Below are 24257 nucleotides of genomic sequence, written 5' to 3'. Positions count from 1 at the left end.
TGTGTGTGTTTTCGGAGGGTATATGGATGTATGCGTGCAGGAGTACAAGCGTAAGCAGCTGGAGGAGCAGCGGCAGTCGGAGCGCCTGCAGCGTCAGCTGCAGCAGGAACACGCCTACCTGGTCTCCCTGCAGCAGCAGCAGCAGCAGCAGGACAAAAAACCCCAACTCTACCACTACAGCAAGAACCTGGAGGCCAACAGCAAGCCTGCCTGGGCCAGAGAGGTGTGGCTGTTAACGTGTTGCATTAAAAAAAAAAAGAAGTAGAAAGACACACCCTTCATCAGCTCCGCCTCTCCCTTCCGATGTAGGTGGAGGAGCGCAGTAAGATGAACAGACAGGGATCTCCCAAAATCTGCACCACCGTGTCTGACACCAACATCCAGTCTCGCTCCGACTCCATCAGCCAATCAGGAGGTGTGCAGGCTTCACAGACTCCGCCCATGCAGCGGCCAGTTGAGCCACAGGGGGGTCAGGGCAAGGTGTGTTGCTATATTTCAAATGAAGTCGTTACATTATAGCTATTATTCCACATATTAAGTTGCTATTTTGTTGCCATGACATCAAACCAAACCACGTTTGACCTCCTGTACTAACCCTCGTGTCTTACGGCCGAATCTACCCCTAAATTCATTTTTCCTCTTTTTCTCTTTTCCTTCCTGTTTCTCCTTCCCTGTTCCTGGTTTTTCCTGCATGTGTCCGCTTTCCTCTGGCTTTATGGGAAAATGCTGGCCTCTACCCTCCTGTCCTGCTTGCTGCACATGGACCAATGATGTTCCTCTCCTCATCCCTTCTGGTCTTAATCATTTATATTGACTGTTCACCGAATCAAAAATGATCAATGGCAATGTCCCTTCCAATCACGTCGAATCAACCAAAAAAATAATAATCTTATCCCCTTCGGCCTGCTGTTGGTGTCACTCTTCGCCGATGTCGATGGGTGGAACTCTCCACCCCCCTTCAGTTCCAGATGGCCCATTTGGTTCCGCTGAAGCCGTACGCGGCCCCGGTTCCCCGCTCCCAGTCGCTCTGCGACCAGCCCACTAAGACCATGTCCGCCTTCCCCACGCAGGAGCCCTCCCCCTCTCCCACCCCACGCCCCCTCCACTCCAGAGAGCTCGTCCGTCAGAACTCTGACCCCACCTCCGAGTGCCCAGCCCCTCAGCAGCGACCTATGAGAGATGACCGTGGGCCGTGGATCCGCCTCCCGGAGATTGAGCAGCCGCCCAAAGTGAGACTGAGAGATGGTGGTGATCAGTGTGACATTCATGCCCATGTCATGTTGTTCACATTCTGCTAATGGCAGTAAGAAGTCAAAACAAAAGGCTGCGGTAGAAATATACCCGCTGGTTAATTATTCCCCATTCCCATTTAGTGAAATAGTATTGAGGATCTAAACATCAGAATTCTGCTGCTCCGACTTCTGACTGTCTTTTGACTGACTGGACCTGATGCAACCTCCAGCAGAAAGTAAAACCTCATTACAACTACGGTGCATCCTGAAAGTATTCAAGGCACTTCACTTTCTCCACATTTCCACAATAGATTAAATTCATTGCTCTACACACAACACCCCTTGAGGTTTTGGCAAATTTATTAAAAGTAACAATCTGAGAAAGCACATGCTTTGCCATGAAGCTCAAAATTTAGCTAAGGTTCGTCATGTTTCCCCTGATAATTCTTGACATGCAGCTTAATTGGACCTGATTTGGAAAGACACACACCTGTCTATATCAGGTCCCACATTTGACAGTTCATGTCAGAGCACAAAACCAATCATGAATTGTCTGTAGACCTCAGAGACTGGGTTGTCTCGAGGCACAAATCTGGGGTAGGTTACAGAAAAATAATCAGCTGCTTTGAAGGTCCCAGTGAGCACAGTGGCCTCCATTATCCGTAAGTTCAAAACATTTACAGCATTTATCAGACGCCCTTATCCAGAGCGACTTACGATCAGTAGTTACAGGGACAGTCCCCCTGGAGACACTCAGGGTTAAGTGTCTTGCTCAGGGACACAATGGTAGTAAGTGGGATTTGAACCTGAGTCTTCTGGTTCATAGATGAATGTATTACCCACTAGGCTACTACCACCCTGGTAGCCAGCCACACCCAAACTACAAGGACTCCTTTAGGTGGCCAGCTCTAGAGGTCCTCTGTGGACAGAAGAGAACCTTATAAAAGGACAACCCTCTCTGCCACCAATCCACCACCCAGACCTGTATGGTGAGTGGCCAGACGGAAGCCACTCCTTAGTACTAGGCACATGGCAGCCTGCCTGGAGTTTGCCTGAAGCACTCTCAGTCATGAGAAACAAAATTCTCTGGTCTGATGAGACAAAGACTGAACTCTTTGGTGTGAATGCCGGACGTCAGGAAACCAGGCACCGCTCATCACCAGGCCAGTATCATCCCTAAAGTGAAGCATGGTGATCATGCTGCATCATGCTGTGGGGATGTTTTGCTGAGGAACTGGGAGACTGGTCAGTATAGAGGGAAAGACGACCCCAGAAAACCTGCTCCAGAGCACTGTGGAACTTGGAGTGGGGTGACAGTTCAACAACAGGACAACCCTAAGAACACAGCCATTATATCAAAGGAGTGGCTTCAGGACAACTCTGTGAATGTCCATGTGTCTCCAGCCAGAGCCCAGGCTTGAATCCGATTGAACATCTCTGGACAGGTCTTCTAAATGGCTGATGGAGCCGGAGAGATGCTACAAAGAGGAATGAGTGAAACTGGCCAAGGATAGGTAGGCCAAGCTTGTGGTATCATATTCAAAAAGTCTTGAGGCTGTAATTACTTCCAAAGGTGCATTGACATAGAGCAAAGGCTGTGAATACTTATGTACATGTGATTTCTCAGTTTTCTGTTTTTCATAAAGGTGCCCTATTATGAAAATTTCACTTTGTGAGATTCCTGCTTGTGACGAACGTGGCATTGTGGTTGGTGAATGGCGCTGATGACGTCATTTCCGCGAATGTCACTTCAACGTCTATAGGCCGCCTCTCTCCTCTTCGTTAACATTTGGCCAAAATTTTAGAAAGAGACTTCAGATACAGTATTAGGGGACCACTAAGAAAGATATAAAAGCAAAAAATAGGGAATCCTTAATAAATTTGCAAAATCTCAAGTAAACCTTTTCCACGTTGTCATTATGGGGTGTTGTGTGTAGAATTCTGAGGAAAATAAGGCTGTAACATAAAAAGTTGAAGAAGTGCTACTTTCCGGATGCATTGTATAGTGCTATGGCTACTGTACCACTAATTTAACCTTTTGGCTCCAAGGCTTTATATTTTTTAACCTCAAAAGGACAATCAGTTCCAAATTTTGTTGACAGAAATTATTTATCATGGTCTTGTTGTTGTTTTTTTTTTTTTTTTTTTTTTTTTAAAACACTTGGCTTTTTAACAGGGTTATGTACATTTGTAGATTGAGTACTGCCTTTCCCCTTTCTGACTGATCTGTTACTGATAACTGAGGACGGGGCTAGTTCTCCTCTCAGAAGTGACCGTGAATTTATTACTCCCCGTAGATTCCTCAGCGCACGGCGTCCATTGCTGCCGCTCTGAACACAAACCTCTCCTCTGGTATCAGACACCCAGTTCGGGCCAGGTAAGAGCAGAAGCAGAGCTGGACACATAACTAACCAGTGACGTATGAGTGGTTGAGGTGAAGGCTGACGATGCTCACTTCCACCAGCAATCCTGACCTGAGCCGCAACGACCGCTGGGAAAGAGGCGACAGCATGAGCATCGTGTCCAACTTGCCTCAGACAGGCTCGCTGGAGAGACACCGTATACTCAGTAAGTTTGCGTGTGTGTATGTTTGTGTGTGATATTTGGTTTGTGTAAATCCTGCCATCTTGTTTTATTAGGCACCTCCAAAATGGACTCCTCTCCTATCCTCTCTCACGATGGGCGGCACAAACCGGGAGAATCGCGCACATCATCCCGACCCAGCCGCCCAGCGGTATGCTCGGACGTACACTCGCTCACACATATACTCACTCACACTCACAAATACACTCTCAGACCCACACACACACACACGTACATGTACTCACTCACACACTCACTAGTACAAGGAGCAAATAGATTTTCACACGGAATTGGGTTTAATTCATTTTAGCAGGGCTCCAATTAAGCCTCTACACCCTCACACCTGCCCATGTGGCTATAGATATGGACATTAAACAATATATGTTTATGAATATTCTAATATAGGTCTAAAATATTGTTATTTCTGGTATTTAAATTGGTATTTTAAATTAAATTAAATTGGTATTTAATATCTTTATAGTTCATCTTTACTATCTTTTAGCTTTTCTGAGGTGGTCTTCAAACCCACTGACCCTAACTAACCCCTGCACTACTCTCTCCACCTCTTGTTCCCTTTATTTGCCCTGTCTTTTTACTTCTCCTCACGGGGTCACCCTCTTCTCCTCACTCCTGTTTTCTCCCTCCCCTCTCACACTGTCTCACCGTGGTATGCAGAGTTATAAGAGGGCTATAGGAGAGGTCAGTAATCTGTGTGTGTGTGTGTGTGTGTGTGTTTGTGTGCATCGTTTTGCATGAGAAGTTGGTCTTCTGAATTTGTAAACTGCATGATCTTCGCTCTCAATAATTCTGTAACGTTCTGCTGGAGCTCATAAAGCAGCCGAGCTGCCTCAGACTGCCGAGCCGCTGCATTGATTTTGTTCCATGGTGTCCTTCCTCCCGTGCGTTAGGATCACGGCCTCTACTCTAAAGAGCGTGCGGAGGAGCAGCCCCGGCCGCCAGTGAAGGCCAACGACTACTCCTCTTCCTCCGACAGCAGCGAGAGCAGCGAGGAGAGCGAGAGTGGAGAGGGGCCGGAGGAGGAGGAGAGCCCTGGAGACTGGTGAGAGGATTTCAGTTACTGACAACCACCATCACCATGATGCCATAATAAGGAGGTTAACTGTGTATTAATGATGACTTATAGCATTAATTGACTGGTATGTTTTTGAGCCAACGATGTATTTAAACTAGACCAGTAGGTGGCATCTTAGTCCCAGTGCACACAAGAATGTTTTTCTCTAAAACAGGAACATTTTTATTGATCTGACCTTGTGTCCACAAAAGATAAGGCATCCTGAGGGGAAATTCTTTTGTTCCAAAAGCATGCTCAAAGCAACAAGAGAAAATAAGAACAAATCAGTAGTAATAGTGCAAATAAAAAAAGTAATTCAAAAACCGACAGGAATTCTAAAGTGACAATGATTAGATGAAGTGATTTGAAAAAGTGACATGGTGTTGTGCCATAACGAGAGAGAGAGAGAAGTAGCTGCAAGTTGTGATGGGCTGAAAAAACAGCATTCAGTAGCATACAGGAGGGTATAATCGCACAGTCCCACAATAAAGCAGACATTAATACTGATCCTGAGAAGATCACCTGCAGAATGGAGAAGTCTTATTACCACGGGTAAGAAGGACCTCCTGTGGCGCTCAGTTCTGCATTTAGAGGCGACGAGTCTTTTGCTGCGTGTGCTCAGATGTTCCATCGGGTAGGCGTGGAGGGGGTGAGAGGGGTTGTCCATGATACTGAGAAACTTTTTTTTTTTTAGCATTCTCCTCTCATACACCTCCCGTAGGAGGACACCTCCAGTCTGACAGCCAGGACAGAACCAGCCCTTTTGATCAGCTTGTGCAGCTGTCTTCACCACACTGCCCCGGCACACGGCTGCAAAGAACCCCACACTCTCTAGTGTGGCCAATAACCACGAAAGTGTCACATGTCAATCGCAGATAACAAGAGAACCTCATAAAAAACCGCTACAAGAGGTCCTCTCTACGGTGTACATTTAGAATGAAAAGACAAGGCTGGAGAACAACGAGTTCTCCGGCTGTTTTACTGTTAAACGAGGAGAGCTTACAGCGCCACTTACAGGTGTGGAGGGGAGTTAAAACAGCGTCCAGGCCGCTCTCTGCATCTCCGTGTGGATGACCGCATTTCAGATAATACTCCTGTGTAGGTGCAGCTTTTTTTAGAGGAAGCATACTCGTGTGGACGGGGCCTCAGTTAATAACAGCTATAAATAATCCGATAAGACTTTACAAGGTTTGGTTTGTTAAGCAATGTTTTTTTTTTTTATTTCCAAATACAGATAATCAGTGCATGAAAGACACCTTTTTAAATTGGATTCTTTGAACATGGGGGGTCATCATGTCTTTTTGGTCATGGTCTGTTTTTGGTTCTGTAGCCCCCGCGATCCAGACTCTGACTCTGTGAACACTATGGTGGTGCATGAGGAGGAAGAGGGTGAGGTCGGCGAGGAAGAGCGGGCTGGCGGCTACGGGGACCAGACCATGCTGGTGCAGCGGGTATGTGCTTATGTGTGTGCACGTGCACACGTGTATGTGAGTGTGTTTTTTGCACCCATGCTTCTTTGAGAGTTGGTGTTTTTTTTATTTTTATTTTTTTGTGCATGTGTGTGTGTGCACGTTTCAGACGTTGTGCTCTCTAGTATCCGCCCCTGATCGCCGTCTGTTTTCCAGACGCCAGAGAAGCGCAGCCATAACGGCTACACCAACCTGCCCGATGTGGTCCAGCCCTCCCACTCCCCCACTGACTCCACCTCTCACTCCTCCCCCGGAAAAGACTCCGCCTATGACGTGAGTCGTCCTGCCCACTTGCTTCCAGTCAACCTGTCGCACTGTGTCCATGTTTCCATCTGCTTTTTTTTTTTTTTTAATATCCAGCTCCCTGTCAACCTTTATTTTCACATCATCTACTCTTATCCACAAGATGTTTTTAAAATGCTTAGCAGTGACGAGACCCTGTTTCTTTTCAGTATCAGTCGCGGGGACTGGTCAAGGCCTCTGGGAAGTCCTCCTTCACCACATTTGTGGACCTTGGGATGTACCAGCCAGCTGGCGGGACAGGAGAGAACATGACTGGCAGTGAGTCTCTGCACCCAGGCTGTTAGAGTTGACGAGTGACGCGTATGTACACGTACACGTGCACTTCTTCCTGCTCGCAGGTTTAGGCCCGAGGTTCGAGCAGCTGAAGCTGGAGGTGCGTAAGGGCTCCATGGTGAACGTGAACCCCACCAACACCCGCCCCCACAGCGACACGCCCGAGATCCGCAAGTACAAGAAGAGGTTCAACTCTGAGATTCTCTGTGCTGCGCTCTGGGGTGAGAAGACTTTTTTTTTTCTCTTGTTTGTAAATGCATATATGTATTAGAATCTCATGATTCAATTATGATTATCACATGGACGTCTGAACCAGGCGTTTTGGCATCTTGGCATCAGGTGAGCGCGGACTGAACGCCGGCCGTTTTTTTTCTACGCAATGGAGCAAATCAAAGCGTCCACACAGGTGTTCAGTACCAGCGTTCAGTTGGCTGCACGTTCAGATGGTGTCAAATAAACTCTTCATGCAACATTTTTTTGGCATCAATTTTTAACAAAATTCTGACTAGGATTTAAACAGCTACAGGCAAACACTAGTGAAATGGCAATCAAACGCAGCTGCAAGTCACAGTAAAAACACATGTGGCGTTCAGAGGGCGTTCATTTCGAAGGTCTGTGTGGACGAGGCTGGACTCCTGGCACTACTTAACTGCAAGTTCTATGCCGCCACCAGAAAATAACCAAGCAACGTCATTATGACATAATCGTTTATATTGTGTATTGCACTGATGCAGAATCGTCCACATCTGCATCGTGATGCATCGATTATGACAACAAACCCTATTGTGTGTTTGTGTTTAGGTGTGAACCTGCTGGTGGGCACTGAGAATGGCCTGAAGCTGCTGGACCGTAGTGGTCAGGGGAAGGTCTACCCCCTCATCAACTCCCGCAGGTTCCAGCAGATGGATGTCTTGGAGGGACTTAACCTGCTAATCACTATATCAGGTCCACAACACACACACACACACACACACATACAAGCTCAACATTAAATGGCTGTCAATGGAGGCACGACTTTAACTCTGAAGGCACCTCGGATTTCAGGGAAGAAGAATAAAGTGCGTGTATACTACCTGGCCTGGCTGCGCAACAAAATTCTGCACAATGACCCCGAGGTGGAGAAGAAGCAGGGCTGGACCACTGTAGGCGAGATGGAGGGCTGTGTGCATTACAAAGTGGGTGAGTGGGGGTGGAAGTGTTCTCGGCGGCGTGGGAACACGCGGTACAGCGTGGTGAGAGCGGGGGAGGAATTATGTGCAGGAAAGTAGAGGGAGAAAATGGATGGTTGAACTAGAGCGGGAGACTTCAACACAATGATATTTTCCTGTGCCTGTGATCGTTTCCTATGCCTACATTTGGCGACGGCTTGGATCCAAAGGTTCCACGTAACTGCAGGATCTGTAGTTTGCCTGTAGCAAAAGTGCCATTTTAATGAGAGGAATTTAGGAATGACAGTATATAATTTCACCTTGTTACATTCTATACATTCAAAATGTCATGTGACCTGCTGCTGTTGCTTAGGAACCACTGGACCAGAGATGAACTGTTTCATCGAGCAAGATAAAGCGTGGTATAATAACAATAATCTAGGGCCACTGGTGCTGTACTGTGGGATACCAAATGTTTTTCTTGTGTGTGTTGGTGAAATACTGGTGAAATCAAGGTGGGAAAAATTCTTAATGCTGTTATCTGCATGAAACAAGTCGGGTGCATTTTTGACCTTCTGTGGAAGACTTTTGCTGATTAAGAGGCAGTATGCCCCATGTAACGGTGCTAGATTTGGACCGTGACACTTCAGGAGTAAAATGGTTGTGTACTAATCAACCTAAATTGAGAGCTGAAAGCATAAAAAAACAAATGGATGGAGACTGACAGTGGTGATTGTATATTTACGGCATTTATCAGACGCCCTTATCCAGAGTGACTTACAGTCAGTAGTGACAGGGGCAATCCCCCCCTGGAGAAACTCAGGGTTAAGTGACTTGCTCAGGGACACAATGGTAGTAAGTGAGGTTTGAGCCTGGGACTTTGTGGTCTTCTGGTTCATGGACACCCTACTACCACCCTGAATTTTAAGGATGACTCCGATAATTCGGAATTTATATAATTTTCCAGTGAAGACACTTATCTGTTCCTGAGCTGGCTTGTATGACACCGTTCATATGTTCCTGCAGTGAAATATGAGCGAATCAAGTTCCTGGTCATCGCCCTGAAGAATGCAGTGGAGGTGTACGCCTGGGCGCCCAAACCCTACCACAAGTTCATGGCTTTCAAGGTAGGATGCGCTAGCTTGGCCTCCGGTGGCCCCTGTGTTCTGCCGATCGCTGATCCCCGATCCCCATTCTGTTATAGTCTTTCAGTGACCTGCCTCACAGACCTCAGCTGGTGGACCTGACTGTGGAGGAAGGTCAAAGGTTAAAGGTCATCTATGGCTCGTGCGCCGGGTTTCATGCCATTGACGTTGACTCTGGGAACAACTACGACATCTACATCCCTGTGCATGTGAGTCTGCCTTCACCAAACATACCAGCACTGACCGAACATGATTGCAGGAATCTGGAGGTGTGGGCAAAACATTTTGATAAAAGTATGAAGCCCTTCATGCTGCTATAGTCATGGCACGCCTTTATCCAGAGCAACTTACAATCAGTAGTTACAGGGAGAGTCCCCCTGGAGACACTCAGGGTTAAATGTCTTGCTCAGGGTGTAGTGAGTGGGGTTTGAACCTGCAACTTTGCTGCGGATTCATAAAAAAATCTAATAATGTGGACAAACCACATTTTAGATCCAGAGTCAGGTGACTCCTCACGCCATTGTGTTCCTGCCGAACTCTGACGGGATGGAGATGCTGCTGTGCTACGAGGATGAGGGCGTCTACGTGAACACCTACGGGCGCATCATTAAAGACGTGGTGCTGCAGTGGGGGGAGATGCCCACATCTGTGGGTAGGTCTCGGGTTTCATCAGCATGTGTACGCTGCTTACCTTCGTACACAACTAGGAGGCGCCGTAACACTGACTTTCTGCCCGCAGCACACATTTGCTCCAACCAGATCATGGGATGGGGGGAGAAGGCGATCGAGATCCGCTCTGTGGAGACCGGCCACCTGGACGGAGTCTTCATGCACAAGCGTGCGCAGAGGCTCAAGTTCCTGTGTGAGAGGAATGACAAGGTGAGACATTACAAAGTGGGTCTCCGTGAAGACACACAATCACTGTAGAAAATGCAGGATAAGGAAGATCAGGCACAAAATATGAATTACAGCCGTATTGACATTTTAGCATATTTCAGTTCTGGCTCAAGCTATTGCTTGGGTTGTGTTTGGTCCAAAGAAGAAAGACTAATTTGGAGAGAATCTCTTATTCTATGTCATTTAATATGAAATTATTTAATTCTCTGGCAGGAACATTTTGGTGCTGTATTTACAATTTAGATAAAACATATAATGGATATAAAAAAGTGTTTAAAAGTTTTCTTACCTTTTAATCTGACCTGTATCCTGCACAATTGAAGAACAAATCTGTTTTGGCACAAAAAGAAAAGAAATAAGTGGGTTGCATAAGTGTGCACAGCCTTAAACTTATGCTTGAAGCACCATTTGGTTTTAATTACAGCAATCTGTCTTCTAGGGTATCAGTTAAAGAAACTCTGGTTAACAGAAAATAAAATAGTTCAGCTGTTTTTATTGTGTCTTTCTGACATTCACTATCATGCAACTCACTTATGGTGATTTTTTTTTTTATTATTATTTATTTGGGCTGGTGAAAAAGGGGAATTTGAGAATGAACCTCCTCCTCTCTTTCTCAGGTGTTCTTTGCATCGGTGCGTTCTGGTGGCAGCAGCCAGGTCTACTTCATGACCCTGAACAGAAACTGCATCATGAACTGGTGAAAGCACCGGCACTGCCCCGCCTCAGCTGTACCATAGGAGCGTAGGACAGGGGATGATGGGAACCATCCTCCAAGTGGAGCCCACACACACACACACACACACACACCTATTTACAAAGAGCAAGTGTATACTGAATACTGACACATTGTTGAGCCATTTTTGTTGACAACAAACACACACACAATTTGCATAGCAGCCCTGATTTGGTGCACACAGACACACAAAATAGACTGGAGCGGGCTCCTCAGTTCTGAGACTCCTCCCCCTGCCCCTGTCATCTAAAGCCTCATTGAGGGCCTTATCCTCTGTCCTGAAGCATTCTTGGAGCCGGCAGTTGATACATGGCCCCAAAACCAACTCCTCTGTACATTTTCCTGTACGATCTCTGAACAACATTCCTCCCACAAACACCTGACACTGTACAGTTTAAGACCCCCAAAGGAAACACATCTGTTCTGTTTGAGTTAGCGTAGTAGAGACTGGCAGGCTTCAACTGTAATCAGCTTCCTGCCGAGGTAACGCCTTAGCAGATCACTTTTTGGCCTGAAATCTGTCGCAGTGGCATACCCTAGTGGTCAGAAGCGTCATTGCAGCGCCTGTAATTTTCCATGTTCCACTGTATGTTCCGGTTCTGAATTAAAACAATTCTCATTTCAGTTCAATAGATTTGTTTTCTTATTTAGATTTTAGTGATCATCTGTTTTCATTTCCAAACAAACACACATGGTGATTATTTTTTTCTTTATTATCAGGCTTGAAGGTGATTGGCCTCCACGAGGGCACTGGTTTGTTGTAGATGTTAAAAAGCTACATATGCGTACGAACACTCATAAACTAACACAGATTCAGAGCAACAGGTCGGAGCTGGAGGCAACCTCTCTGACCTTGCTTTCTTATTTTATTTACATTTTTTGTGTTCTGTATCTACAGCGATTTGATATTCTACGTACTGTATCCGTACTTGGTATTATTCCTACTTTTATCCTCTATTCTTCTATTGCTGTTCTATTGCAATACGTGCCGTTTTAGTGCAGTTTTTTTTTCTCTCGATATGAGTTGTAATGAGGGGACTATTTTTTTTTTTTTTTTTTCTAAACCAGACCATGGATGCTGAGATGGCTTTTGGTGACATGTAGTAAAAAAGTTGTGAGATTTAAGGATTTGTTGTTGGGCAGAAATGTTAAGATTCATAATAATATTTCCTTGGCTGGTGGCGGTCATGACACGCTGTGTGTGTTTGCGTGTGCGAGTGTAGATGAATATGTTGAGGGAAGTGTGTGAGTGTGTGAACAGGGGGTTGGGTGTGTAAACTCAATGCAATAGCAGAGTCGGTCCTGCTCCTCCAGTTATCGGCTGTCATTTTTTTCTGCTGCCTGTCACTGTTACCGTTTCTCCAGGTCAAGTGCTTTCAGTATCGTTTAATATATAAATATACATAAAAATATTCAGTAGATGAGATGTGCGAGATATCCAGTGCGAGAGATGTTTTTTTTCATACCTTTTGTTTCTGTGAAAATATAAAAATATAATAGAGACTTATATATAAAGAAGCACTTGAAAAGCACAGAGTAGATTTTAGCAAAATTCAATACAGAATTTTATAGTTATAGCACGTCTATAGCACTTTACAGGTTTGCTCCCATGCTTATTTCCTGCCTTTCATAGAGGATTTGGTATAATGAAGAACCAAATTAAAATGAAGTTTAATTTAGTTGCGTTGTTTTGCACTGCTGATTGTTTTGTACGATATTCAGTCCAACCCTCAATCTACTAAAAAAAAAATGCTTTCATGAATCAAATGCAGAAGATGATTGCCCCACCCCATGCATGCACACTCTCACACACACACATACACACAGCCACTCAGTGGAAATGCAATCACTTTTTAGTCTAGTAAGCTATACTGCCATGTTTACCATATTGCAGTGCCTTGGAGTAGGCTTGAGTGTATGTTGTGTGTGTGTGTGTGTGTGTTTGTGCTTGATTGCATGAGGAGGTGTCTGGGAGGTCCAGGGGGCGGGGTCTTGAAAACTATGCCCCACCCTCCACTAAGGCTTGACTCTTGGAAAGAGAGGCGCTGGCTGGCAGCCCTCGTGTCTTGTGCTAACAAAGTGCACTTAAGCTGCCGAAAGCCAGAGCTGCCCGCTTTCCACTGCTTAAACATTCGGCCCCCGAAGGCCCCGCTGTGTCTGGGCCACACCCATAGCCTTTATTTGGTTATTTCCCGGGCTTCCGGAACATACTGCTGAAGAGGATTGTCCGTGCTGCGCTCCACCTGCTGCTGTGTGCTGTGCAAGTGTTGCAGGGACGTCAAGCAAATCCCAGGTTGTTCATTGGTTGGCTAGGTTGCCATGGCGATGGCATTGCCACAGAGTAAGCATGTAGCCATATGACCCCCCCCCCCCCCCCCCCCCCCCCCACCACCACCACCACCACACCCCCCCAAAATGTTGTTTTTTTTTTTGTAAATTACCCAAAGACAGAAAGCCATTACTTTTTCTGTATCATTTTATAGGATGAGGAAAATAGTAAAAGGATTCTGGTGGATTTTACGGGTGCGTGCAGGCAGAGTTTATTCTTTAAAATATAAAGTTTAAGAGCAAAGATCTGGATGAATATATAACAATGAGATTATTTTATGTCACAATGATGTACAGCGTATGGAGAGACTCTAACGAATGTAACTCCACTGATCAAGGGTTCTATGTGTAACATATTTTTACTGCTATACATATATAAATATATATTACCAGTTTAAGCACAATACATTTTTTCTGACTTCAGTATTAAACTGTAGCTGTAAACATGGTTATATAAACACAATATAACTTAGCATTAGACTGAGTTTCTGTTTTTTTTTTTTTTTTTTTTAGTTTTAGTATGCATTATAAAGGTGTGCATGTGGGTGTTGCGGTGTGTTTGGTGGAACAGGGATGTGAGATGAGTGAGGGAACCAGTAGAACGTTGTTGACGTGGGGGGGCAGTCACTTTAAACCAATCCAGGCTTTCTAAAATATTGATAATGGAAAGTGCAATTCACAATACGAAAGCAGTGATTGGTATTGTTCCTAATTTTCTTATTTTAACTAGGTAAACGTCATGACCCTGCTTTTGTTTCGAAGCAATATTCTTGAAATCGAATGCCTTGAATGCCCTGCCGTGTGCTTTGGCGCTGGTTCTGGTGGGGATGCCGCAGAATGAGGAAATGTGGCCTTTCATGGCGTATTGAATGTAAGTTTGTCTTCACCCAGGGGAGTCCAATCACTTAGCTCCACCCTCACTTGTAATCCCATAGAAGAAGCTTGAGACTGGTGATTTATTGAGGTAGCGACTAAAGATGGCCATTATGTCTGGGGAAAAAATTGTATCAGAATATTTATAATTTATTTTTAATAATCAGTTGGTCATGGCATGTGTCATAGAGGACGTATGGATGATGAATGTTCATATCACATTATTGATAGAGGCCTTGACTGCTGATTCTCTGCAATGATCTGCTTATCCTGGTGTAACCGGTCAGTAAGGAGGTGACATGTAACATGAAGAGGAATAATAAGATCATTATTACTGGTGGCTTTTCTCACTGTGGCACCGAGAGTGATTCAAATTAGTGGAACAAGTTGATATCCTCTGTGACGGGTTGATTAACTTTTCTTTCCTTTTTTTTTCCCAAAAGAAATCTTTGTTTTAGAAAAAGTAGATGTTACAAACTGTATTTTAGTGTTCATGTTTGTGAGAGTGGAAACTTCAGGTTGTATTTTATGGACTGATGAAAATAAAAGTCTTACAGGCCATTTTTGAACGACTTCATGAGTTTGTCTCAATACACCATTGATTGACAAATAAAATTATCTTCTGATCTCATTTCTGTTTGTTTCTGGGCTCTTTTTTTTGTCCTCCAACAACAAATTCTTATTAACATGGCATCTTATAAATGTGTGTATATGTCATATAAAGATATGTTCTGTTCTCAGTACAGTTCAGTCAATGAAGTGCATTCATCTGATTAACTTTAAATTAGATTTAGAACACAAAGGTGATATAAAATGCCTTATAATCTACCTGAAATTAGGCAGCAACATCTAGTGGTGCTTCCTTGAAAAATGCTTATAGAAAAATAAGCATTTGTAGCAAAAATAATTATTTTTGTATGAAAATGTAGATTAATTGATGAAACCTTTCAGATGCAGACAGGAGATTTTATCACGACGAGTGTTTATCGAGACGGTGTGAAAGCCCAAATATCATTCCAATATTACATCAGTGCGTATATTAACTTATCCATAATACCTTTTTTTTTTTAAATATATATTACTGCACACATTTGGGCCCAACCATAATAAAATAAAGTTTTTGCACCTTCACAAATAATATCCATTCGGATTCATTGTCTTTTATTTATCCTTACAGTGTATTCTGAGGCACAAAGGGAAACAACAAAGTAAGCATAAAAAATTAATATAGAAACAAAAACACTCAAAACAACAAAACATCATATATTTACTTGTATGCAGGTGCACATGTCTATAAAAAAAAGAACATTGACTACAGAAGTAGCTGTGTGTTGAGAGTTACGACAGAAAAGCAGCTGCGTGGACCGTCCCTGCGGGTCTTGTGACGTCCTTTAAGATGCAGTGGGGGCAGAAGGATGAAAGAAAAACAGTGAGCACAAGAGACGCCGGCCGCTTCACAGGCTCATCCGAAGTGAATCTACCTGCTCGCCGGCTTTCCACCGCCTCCTTAAAGGTGCTCCAGTCACGTGGCTGTGACTGGATGTCTGGCATGGAGACGTGTCCAATGCGGCCGATGGTGGACGGTGATACGGTGTGAAAATGTCTTTATAAAGCTCAAGTGGACAGACACCTGCATACATTGTGACTGATAACATGAGGAACTGCACGTCATTAAGTAGGTTGTTGGGCGTGTAAACTCATAACTAACTGCCGTTATATATATTATGTACAGTGAACTTGTAACAGTGTAAGTGTGTGTGAGTGTATATGTACACTATGTGTAATTAAAATGTGAAGGGTCAGTACTGTGACTGTTGCATGGAAACATTGTGTGTGTTTGTGTGTGAGAGCGAGAGATTGTGAGATTAGTTCCAGATCTTGAGGAAGCTATCCCAGGATCCAGTGCACACCGCCATGCCGTCGTCTGTCACGCCGAGGCAGCTCACGCGATTGTCGTGGCCGGCCAGCACGCCTAAAGCAAAGAACACATAATCTAAAACCCTCAAAATAACATAAATCATGTAAATGAAAGATTTAATTACATGGTTCAGAAAGAAAACCACCATTATGATTTAATATGTCTAACCATCCAATAATCTATCAGTATTCATTACTACAAAGTCCATTTGAATCAACTTTTTTATTTTTAGCACTGTATAGTTATCAGAAAACAATTAATCCTGGAGAAAAGTACTTCAAATTGTTATTTTAATATTCTAATTTAATATTTTAATATTGTGGAAATGACCACAGTAACATGGTAACATGATGAGCCTGTTTTTTGTTGTGGTATGTTGTCTCCCTCTAGTGGTGCACTGAGACTCCACAGTGACATCATCCTTCATGTAATATAATATTATTTTATTTATTATTTATTATATTTTTATTAATGTTTGTAATATGTGTAATTTTTTTTTGGTGCCCTGTCTTAATTTTAGTTTTAGTCTTCATTAGTCACATCCTTACTCATTTTCATAGAGTGGAGTTTCAGATGACTAAAAATGTATATTTTAGTCAGAGAAATACATTACTATTTGTTTTAGTCAACGAGAACTGATGACATTTTAGTCTAGTTTTTGTCAATGAAAATTGTATTGTAGTTTTTTAGAAATGCAATTCTATTTAACTCAGTCAATATCGTACAATAGGACATAGTTTTTTCTATAAGTCAAACCCATTTCATAATTAAAACAAGGTTACCTTATTATTATATTATTGTTCCCTTATAGACTCAGGAATTCACTACATCCATTCGAGACACGGAAGACACTCTGATTCTTCCATGTCTCCCACGTTCTGTTTCTTTCCCACTTCGTTGATATCATTTTTTAAAAATCTGCTATCCAAAAACAAGTATCCTAAAAATCGAATTAATTCCGTGATGCCGTATTGCGGAAGTAACGTCACCTGTGTGACTGAATGGGAGACACAGGAAACAGAAATACTGCATAATAATAATGCAATTAACGTCTTGTCCCGTTTTCTTAAACCAAAACGAAGAGACATTTTAGTCTATTTTTTATTGTGTAAACCATATTTAGTCTTGTTTTTATTCATCAACAATTTTGATATACTGATTATATATTTCATTATAGTTACTGTCACATGGCCAGCATTACTGTTGCATCTCATCACGTGAACGAGGTTTGTTGAGGAAAAGATTGCATGGAGAAATGCTGTTTATGTATGGTAACACAAGACATGGATTGATTAATTAATTACGTTTGTGTTGATGCTGAGCTACACATCCAGTAGTACGCAGTACAGATATTAACGTAGTGGAGAAGATGGGTCAGAGCTCCACATTAGATTTTGTTTCTTTGTCTTCTGTGTTGCTCGATTTACAGACTTCAACGTTTGCCTCACATTTTCATCAGTAAAATATGGACTCGGTGTATATGTATTAAAAATAGTTCATAAATGAGCCTTAAGGGTGCCTTCCGCGGCGCACCGGCACAACCCACCTGGCCGGTCGCCTTTCATTGCGTCCCAGATGTTGCAGTTGAAGTCGTCGTAGCCGGCCAACAGCAGGCGGCCCGAGCGGGAGAAGGCCACGGAGGTGATGCCGCAGATGATGTTGTCATGGCAATAGAGGCTGAGTTCCTGATCGGCGCGGAGGTCGAAGAGGCGGCAGGTGGCGTCATCGGAGCCGGTGGCAAATGCACTGCCGCTGGGGAAGAACTGAGGCAGCCAGAGGAGAAGAGGAGAAGAGAGGTGACAGTGAGAAGGAAATAAAACACCACAACTGACCACTGATCATTGATCCTACTTGTTATTAATTGCTCAGGTAATGATATAGGTATGTAGTATGTATCCCAATTCAAAAACAGCAACTCTGATTGGCCAGGATGTTTTTGGGGGGATTCACAGTGTGACCATTTGAACTGGAATGCATTTAAGTACAATTTATTATGATTTTAATGAAAATTTCCACGACTCCACTTTCACTATTAGGACTAAACCATCGTTAAAGTTCATCTTCTGGGTGTCACCAAATAAAATGTTGGAAAACCGCCCGGCAACTCACACAGACGGCGTTGATGTCTGACTCATGCCCTGTGAACGTCTGCCGGCACATGCTGTCGCGGATGTCCCAGAGTTTCACGGAGGCGTCGCACGCTCCCGAGATGAACGTGCGCGAGTCCGGAGACAGCGACAGACTCATGACGTCGCCGCTGTGGCCAGAAAACACTGTGGTCTGCTGCCCCGTCTCGATGTCCCACAGTGCACTACAGCACAAAAAAAAGAGCATCCATAAGGCCCCAGTCTACATGAACTACAACTGCTACACCATCACACTGAGCCCCAGCAGACTGACCAGGTCGTGTCTCCCGAACTGGTAATGATTTGATTGTCATCAATAAACCGGCAGCATGAGAGGTAACCTGAGAAGTGAAAACAAAAGACATGAAAAAATGACAAAACACCAGTGCTGTATAATACAGGCCCTCAGGCCACGCCTAACATCAACACTGGACAGCATGTGGCCATCTTGCTGCAAATTCCATTTAATCCTCACAGACCCACAGCGTAAAAAGTGCCATTGTGGCAGGGTGGCCACTAGATGTCGCCGCATTAAAGGCTGAAACATCGCTGTCTTAAAGGTACAGGACCCAATTGTTTTGTTACAATACAGATCTGGGAAAAGTGACTGCAACAACAATTCTTTATCAATTGCTGGTTTTGTGGCTTTATATAGCTTTATATTCTGCAACAAACTACTACTAAAAAAAAAACTGAAATGGATGTCCAGCAGATATATTACTGAATTTTCTGCAGGGCTAAAATGAGGCTAAAAAGAGAGAAATAGTAATAGTACAAACACACACACACACACACACACACACACACACACAAAGTCACCTGTGTGACCAGGCAATTCTCGACTGACGCGGACGTTGCCCTCACGGGTCTTCAAGTTGTAGATGGAGCAGATGTTGTCCAGCCCTCCGCAGGCAACATAATTCCCAGAAGGTGCATAGGCACATGTCATCACCCAGGAAGAACGCAGGGGGATGGCATGGACCTGAGGAGGGGGTACACAGCCGCCAGAGAACTCAGGTTGTGCAGACTGTACATCACGCACACCCCTGTACAACGTGCTTCTTCAGCATGTTGTTGTTTTTTCTAGTTGTCTATGTCGATATCTATGATTGATAGTGTGGGAGTAGCAGGATTTGATTAATTGAAATGATCACACACCAGAATGAGAGCAAAATGATTCCCTGTTCAGCACAAATAAACCTACGGTCCCAGACCCCACCAGACCCTGCATACAATGTTTATGACCAAGGGTTTCTGAAAGTGAGACCAATAGCAGCCACATGCTTATCTCATTTATCATTGTCGGTGATAAAAACCTTGCAGAAGTTACCTTGTTGGTGGTGTAGCTGTCCCAGATGATCAGTTTGCCATCTTGAGAGGCGCTAACCAGCAGCCTGTGGAAAGAAAATGGTCAGATCACTTCTCCCCCTGGTGGCGGCCTGGCAGAATGCAGCAGACCTCAGATCAGTTACTGTTAAAATGGTGCTGTGCTGCTGACGAAGGAGACCTGGTGCATTAATGATCTCCACACACAGGTCATATATATTGCAGATAGAGGGAATGACAAATTCGGTGATATTTCCTGGCAGCTGGATTCAGTTTGGATTTAGGTTTGGTACCATGTGATCACCCACCTGGAGTCCGATCCCCAGTGCATGGCGTAGATTTTAGCCAGGTGGCCACGCAATGTGCGTCTTGTCCGCATCTGAATCCGTCCGACTGGGTCCAGACCTGCGGTTATCTGTGATAGACGCTTAAACAGTAAGATCTACAGAGAGAGCACGAAAATTTCCAAATAAAGCGTATTAATAAGGCTGCAGTGGGCGCGTGACGTACCTGTGTCAGGGTGGAGTCCCCACATGCTTTCCTGGCATCCTGGTGGCATCAGAAGCACAGGACAGACATTCAGACCACATCAACCCAAGGAACCAAGGAGAATGCGGCACTCACTCTTATCTGGTTCCTCAGCTGCTCAGCCTCCTGGCGAAGCTGCTCCAGTTCACTCATCGTGGCTCGACCCCAAACCTCACCGCTCCCGTCTGTCTCGTAGCCACTGAATACAGAACGCCAGCGACGTTTTTTTTAAAAGCAATATATAAATACATACACATAGACAATATTAATTCTCTAAATGATATTTTGAGTCGTAACCCCTATATCACGATATACATCATACTGTTAAGATTTTTTTTTTGGCAAAACGCATTGAGGAGTCCATGGCACAAAGAGTTTAGACCTCCTATTTCCCTGCAAAGGTTGGGAACAACCAACCACGACCCAGTAAAGAAACACCGTCCAAAACAACCAAGGGGACGTCCTTGTGAAAGGGATTTGTGATGTCCTCGGGACGCGCCCCGGCGTGGCCCTGCCATCCCGAGGTGACCGGCAGGAGCAGGAAGGGGGCGATTCTGCGGGCGGATTGCTGTGAACTTTTAGAAACCATTCGCACTTCCACTCCTTCCCTTTTAAGGAAGCAGAACAGAAATACCTTTTGCGCCTGATCATGCAAAGTGTTTTTCTGGTGCGGTTTCAGAAAAAAAAAAAAAAACTAATTTTTCTGCTTTCACATAATCCGTTATTGTGCCACAGTGGCAGACGCGGCGATGCACTGATGATCTAGCAACGGCATCTTGTTCCTGGTCCTCATCCCTGGACCCCCCCCCCTTCCCCACACATTCACATCTACGAGATCAATTTAACGCCTCCTGACAGTCAGCACCATCAGCGATAGGAACTGGGTTCTGGGACCCGTTCAGGTTCCGGAGGGTCCGCCGAGACCCCCCCACAGGAATCACAGAGCGTCCACTCCGTCCACTCACAGCACCGGTACGAGAGAGAGCCACGCCCACGTCTGATCTGAAGGTCCAATATGGGGCAGTGGTGGCCCCATATCAGAAGGTTGCCGGTTCGAATCCCGATCCGCCAAGGTGCCACTGAGCAAAGCACCGTCCCCACACACTGCTCCCCGGGCGCCTGTCATGGCTGCCCACTGCTCACTCAGGGCGATGGGTTAAATGCAGAGAACAAATTTCACTGTGTGCACCGTGTGTGTGACAATCACTTCACTTTAAACTTTAATCCAACATTTTCAAATAAAAAACCACGTACTTAGAAGCAGACCAAGAATTAGTGTCAGCCTAGCAGTTCCACATCTGGACTCACTACTCGACGTCCATGTTTATCTGTATTTTGATCATCGCACGCGCCCAATCCTGATTACAGCAGGCTCACGGCTACCAGGGGGGCGGTGGGGCCATAATCTCTAATCTCGTGTAATCTCGGGAGTTTCAAAAATATAAATCATCCTAATTTTGCGGTTCATGAACTCCCCAGCACAGATAAACGGGATTAGGATTCCACACGTCTGTACTGCATGTGTTATTTTTTCATTAATCTCGGAGCGGTTGTGGGGGAAGTTTGTCCATTCATAGTTCTTAGAACATTTCCCGGTTCCTTCTTCAGGGTAGGTAGAAACCACCAGTGACGCGAGCCGTACGATGATGAGCCGAAGCAGTGCACTCTGTCTCACTGCGAGTATAATGTGGAGAAGCGGGCGGGGCAGCCTTCAGTCCCCCGTGTTTCCTCTATTCTGAACGGCCAGGCGTCTTGGGCTGGGAATAAATAAATGAGCACCCACCACGGGCCGCGCGTGCGGGGTCATAATGGACGCCGAACGGCGCGCACCGCTGCGGTGTTGCAACTGGAGATGATCTTGCAAATGTCCCTGTGGTCACATTCAAACGGGGCGCGATGGCCCGACCATCCCTGACCGCAGGGTGGAACAACAGAGGCTCTCGTTTGCATGCCGGCCCGTAGTGTTTATCCAGGCGTTGTTGCACCTTGCACGCACCGCAAACTACACACAACACCCCCCCCCCCCCCCCCCCCCCCCCCCGATGACGTCACAGCCCACATGCACACACAACTCCAGCAGAAGGTAATTAGCTGGGCCACTGTTCCCCGGGGACACACACACACACACACACACGGGCATCACACTGTACTAATGGAAGGCGACGGGGGGGAAATTAGTCTCCCAGCTGCTCACTTAACCAATAAAGCACTGAGGTGGAGAGGGAGGCGGAGCACAAACACGGTCCGTAACACATCCGGGGTAGAAACTGGGGGCTCGGGGCCCGGGGTTGGTAAAGGTCATAGCTGTGCGCGCGCCCGTAGCCCCCCCCCCCCCCCACCGCGCCGCGCCGCGTGACGGACGGACGCACATCTGTATTCCGCGGGCGTCCGGTCTGACGGCGGCGACGCGGGTTCGGTTCCGAGGAGGACCGGCCCACCCACACAGGCCGAAAACGAAGGCGCGCCGAGCCCACAAAATGGTGTTTCTATTAATAATAATAATAATAATAATAATAATAATCCCCAGGCCGAAAGTTAAATGATCTCCAACTGTGACGGACGTCCAACAAGTCCGGGTCCGTACACGACGTTACACACCAACACACCATGACGGACGGACGGACGGACGGATGGATGGGGGGAGGCAGGAAAGGGAAGGAGGGAAGGATACCTGCAGTTTATATCCGTCGCACACACTCGGGCTGGATGGTTCAGATGCGAGCAGATCGAACCCCGGATGGGAAAAAAAGATCTTTAAAAAACAATAAATTCCGACGGGGGGGGGGCGTTTGTGGCTGCAATTTGTCGCTGGATTTGTCCAATCACGGAGGCGTCAAAAAAGCCGGAGCCGCCCGCGGAGAGCCACCATTTCTCGCTTCTTACTGTAAACTGTTCCCGTTTCCTCTTCACGTCAGACAGGAACCTCGCAAAAAAAAAAAAAAAAAAAAAAAAAAACACGCGTGGGTCTCGATTAAATTATCGGCGAGACGATCGATAGCACGTAGTCGTAAAAGAAAGACGGAGCGAGGAGATGGTTGGATGGATGGATGTGCATTCGCTTTCTGTTCGCTGCTTGTGTGTGTGTGTGTGTGTGTGTGTGTGTGTTTTTGGGTGATTCCTCGCTTCCTTCCTCCCTTCCGTTGTGTACTCCACTGCGCTCTTCCTCCTCCCTCTCTCTCTTCGTCCTCGTGCAATAAAAAATAAAAATAATAATAATACTAATAAGCGATATAATGATACGCCATAGAACGCCTCGAAGAGGGAAAAAAATAATGCAACGACTCGGGATCACGTCGCTATCTCGCCGGAGGAGCGCAAAACCCACCCATGGGTGCAGTGGCGGCGCCCTGTCGGTCAGCTATGCCCAGATTCGACACCCCTTCGTCCCCCCCGCGCTCCTTTTCGCCTCTTTACATTATTCTGTCCGATCGCGTCCAGATGAAAACCGCTCGGGCTGAGCTCGGCGACGCAACATCTCATATGCACGACGCGACCACACCCATTTCCAGAGACCCCGCCACCGCGGAGCCGCTGCCAGGTCTGCGCCGAAAAGCGCTCCGGGGTCCGAGGAGCGCGTCCCGCTCGTTCGCGCAGGTCCTGGTGGGTTCGACGGAGCTCGCCCACCCGGGCCGCGGCTTCCCGGGAAATGAAGGACGCTCTCAGGAGACGTCGCGGGAAAACAGGCCCGAGGCGGCTGATAATGAGCGGATCTGGCAACACTGGAGGCGCCTGGACGGTCACGTGACCGAGAGCCGCGATCGTGGCAAAATTCAGTTTTTGCTCTGGCTTTCTAAACATTGTAAAACAAAAAATATATATTTTTTAAACGAGGGTGGGGGCGGGTTTAGGTCACACCATGACTTGGGTGTGTGTGCCAAAGCCTTGATCGCGGGGAAGACTTAATGTTAATGCGCATTAAAACAGACTCCTCGACTAAAGGCGCGGTAATTAAAACGGAACAGCCAGCGCTTCGGCTCCTGCGAGACTCGGCAACCCCGCCATAATTAGCCGTGCAATTACTCTAATGGGAACTAGAGAATTGCTATTACTACTACAATGCATGTTTTCTCACTTTAGTGATCCGGCCAGTACCAACAAGAACCAAAATGATAGGGATTTATTTAAACCATTTTTCTTCATTAGTGTAGGTTCCAAAAAGGTCGGGATAGCCGCTGCTCTCACTGCCCCCCCCCCTACACGGTGATGGAATGGTACATCCCACCTGGCCTGTCTTAAAGCCCCATCAGGGACTCTAGCAGATGAAGACAGGTTGCCTAGCAACAGCATATGCAGGGGTGACTGC

The 24257-nt window shown here is 45.7% G+C and overlaps 2 protein-coding genes across 7 annotated transcripts in view; one reads left to right on the top strand and one right to left on the bottom strand.

Moving 5' to 3' along the window:
• Positions 1 to 14687, top strand: part of mink1 (misshapen-like kinase 1) — a 31487-nt gene extending 16800 nt beyond the window's left edge. The window contains exons 14-32 of one of the 5 annotated variants that reach the window (XM_028982343.1): positions 41 to 223; positions 310 to 480; positions 1071 to 1229; positions 3530 to 3609; positions 3697 to 3800; positions 3872 to 3966; positions 4491 to 4514; positions 4724 to 4875; positions 6218 to 6338; positions 6513 to 6629; positions 6809 to 6917; positions 6998 to 7153; positions 7734 to 7877; positions 7977 to 8111; positions 9107 to 9207; positions 9285 to 9434; positions 9718 to 9877; positions 9965 to 10104; positions 10740 to 14687. In XM_028982343.1, coding sequence (XP_028838176.1) covers positions 41 to 223; positions 310 to 480; positions 1071 to 1229; positions 3530 to 3609; positions 3697 to 3800; positions 3872 to 3966; positions 4491 to 4514; positions 4724 to 4875; positions 6218 to 6338; positions 6513 to 6629; positions 6809 to 6917; positions 6998 to 7153; positions 7734 to 7877; positions 7977 to 8111; positions 9107 to 9207; positions 9285 to 9434; positions 9718 to 9877; positions 9965 to 10104; positions 10740 to 10823 — 2385 coding nt within the window. In that variant the 3' untranslated portion in view covers positions 10824 to 14687. Of the gene's footprint in view, positions 1 to 40; positions 224 to 309; positions 481 to 962; positions 1230 to 3529; positions 3610 to 3696; positions 3801 to 3871; positions 3967 to 4490; positions 4515 to 4723; positions 4876 to 6217; positions 6339 to 6465; positions 6630 to 6808; positions 6918 to 6997; positions 7154 to 7733; positions 7878 to 7976; positions 8112 to 9106; positions 9208 to 9284; positions 9435 to 9717; positions 9878 to 9964; positions 10105 to 10739 lie in introns of those variants that run through there. The other 4 variants (XM_028982341.1, XM_028982344.1, XM_028982342.1 and 1 more) reach the window with 4 other exon arrangements.
• Positions 14688 to 15196: 509 nt separating this feature from the next.
• gnb2 (guanine nucleotide binding protein (G protein), beta polypeptide 2) lies at positions 15197 to 23632 on the bottom strand. Of its 2 annotated transcripts, none has more exons than XM_028984203.1 (10): positions 22626 to 23632; positions 20051 to 20153; positions 19937 to 19975; positions 19735 to 19841; positions 19431 to 19494; positions 18920 to 19082; positions 18375 to 18441; positions 18084 to 18285; positions 17521 to 17737; positions 15197 to 16028 (listed from the first exon to the last, which is right to left on the bottom strand). In XM_028984203.1, the coding sequence occupies exons 2-10, from the start codon at positions 20105 to 20107 to the stop codon at positions 15922 to 15924; spliced, it is 1023 nt and encodes a 340-aa protein (XP_028840036.1). In that variant the 5' UTR covers positions 20108 to 20153; positions 22626 to 23632; the 3' UTR covers positions 15197 to 15921. The 2 variants fall into 2 exon arrangements, with proteins under 2 accessions (XP_028840036.1, XP_028840037.1); XM_028984204.1 differs by having other exon boundaries at positions 23280 to 23632.
• Positions 23633 to 24257: the final 625 nt, after the last annotated feature.

Source organism: Denticeps clupeoides, chromosome 6, assembly GCF_900700375.1.
Source record: "Denticeps clupeoides chromosome 6, fDenClu1.1, whole genome shotgun sequence".
Taxonomy (NCBI): domain Eukaryota; kingdom Metazoa; phylum Chordata; class Actinopteri; order Clupeiformes; family Denticipitidae; genus Denticeps; species Denticeps clupeoides.
This window is presented reverse-complemented; position numbering and strand designations above follow the sequence as displayed.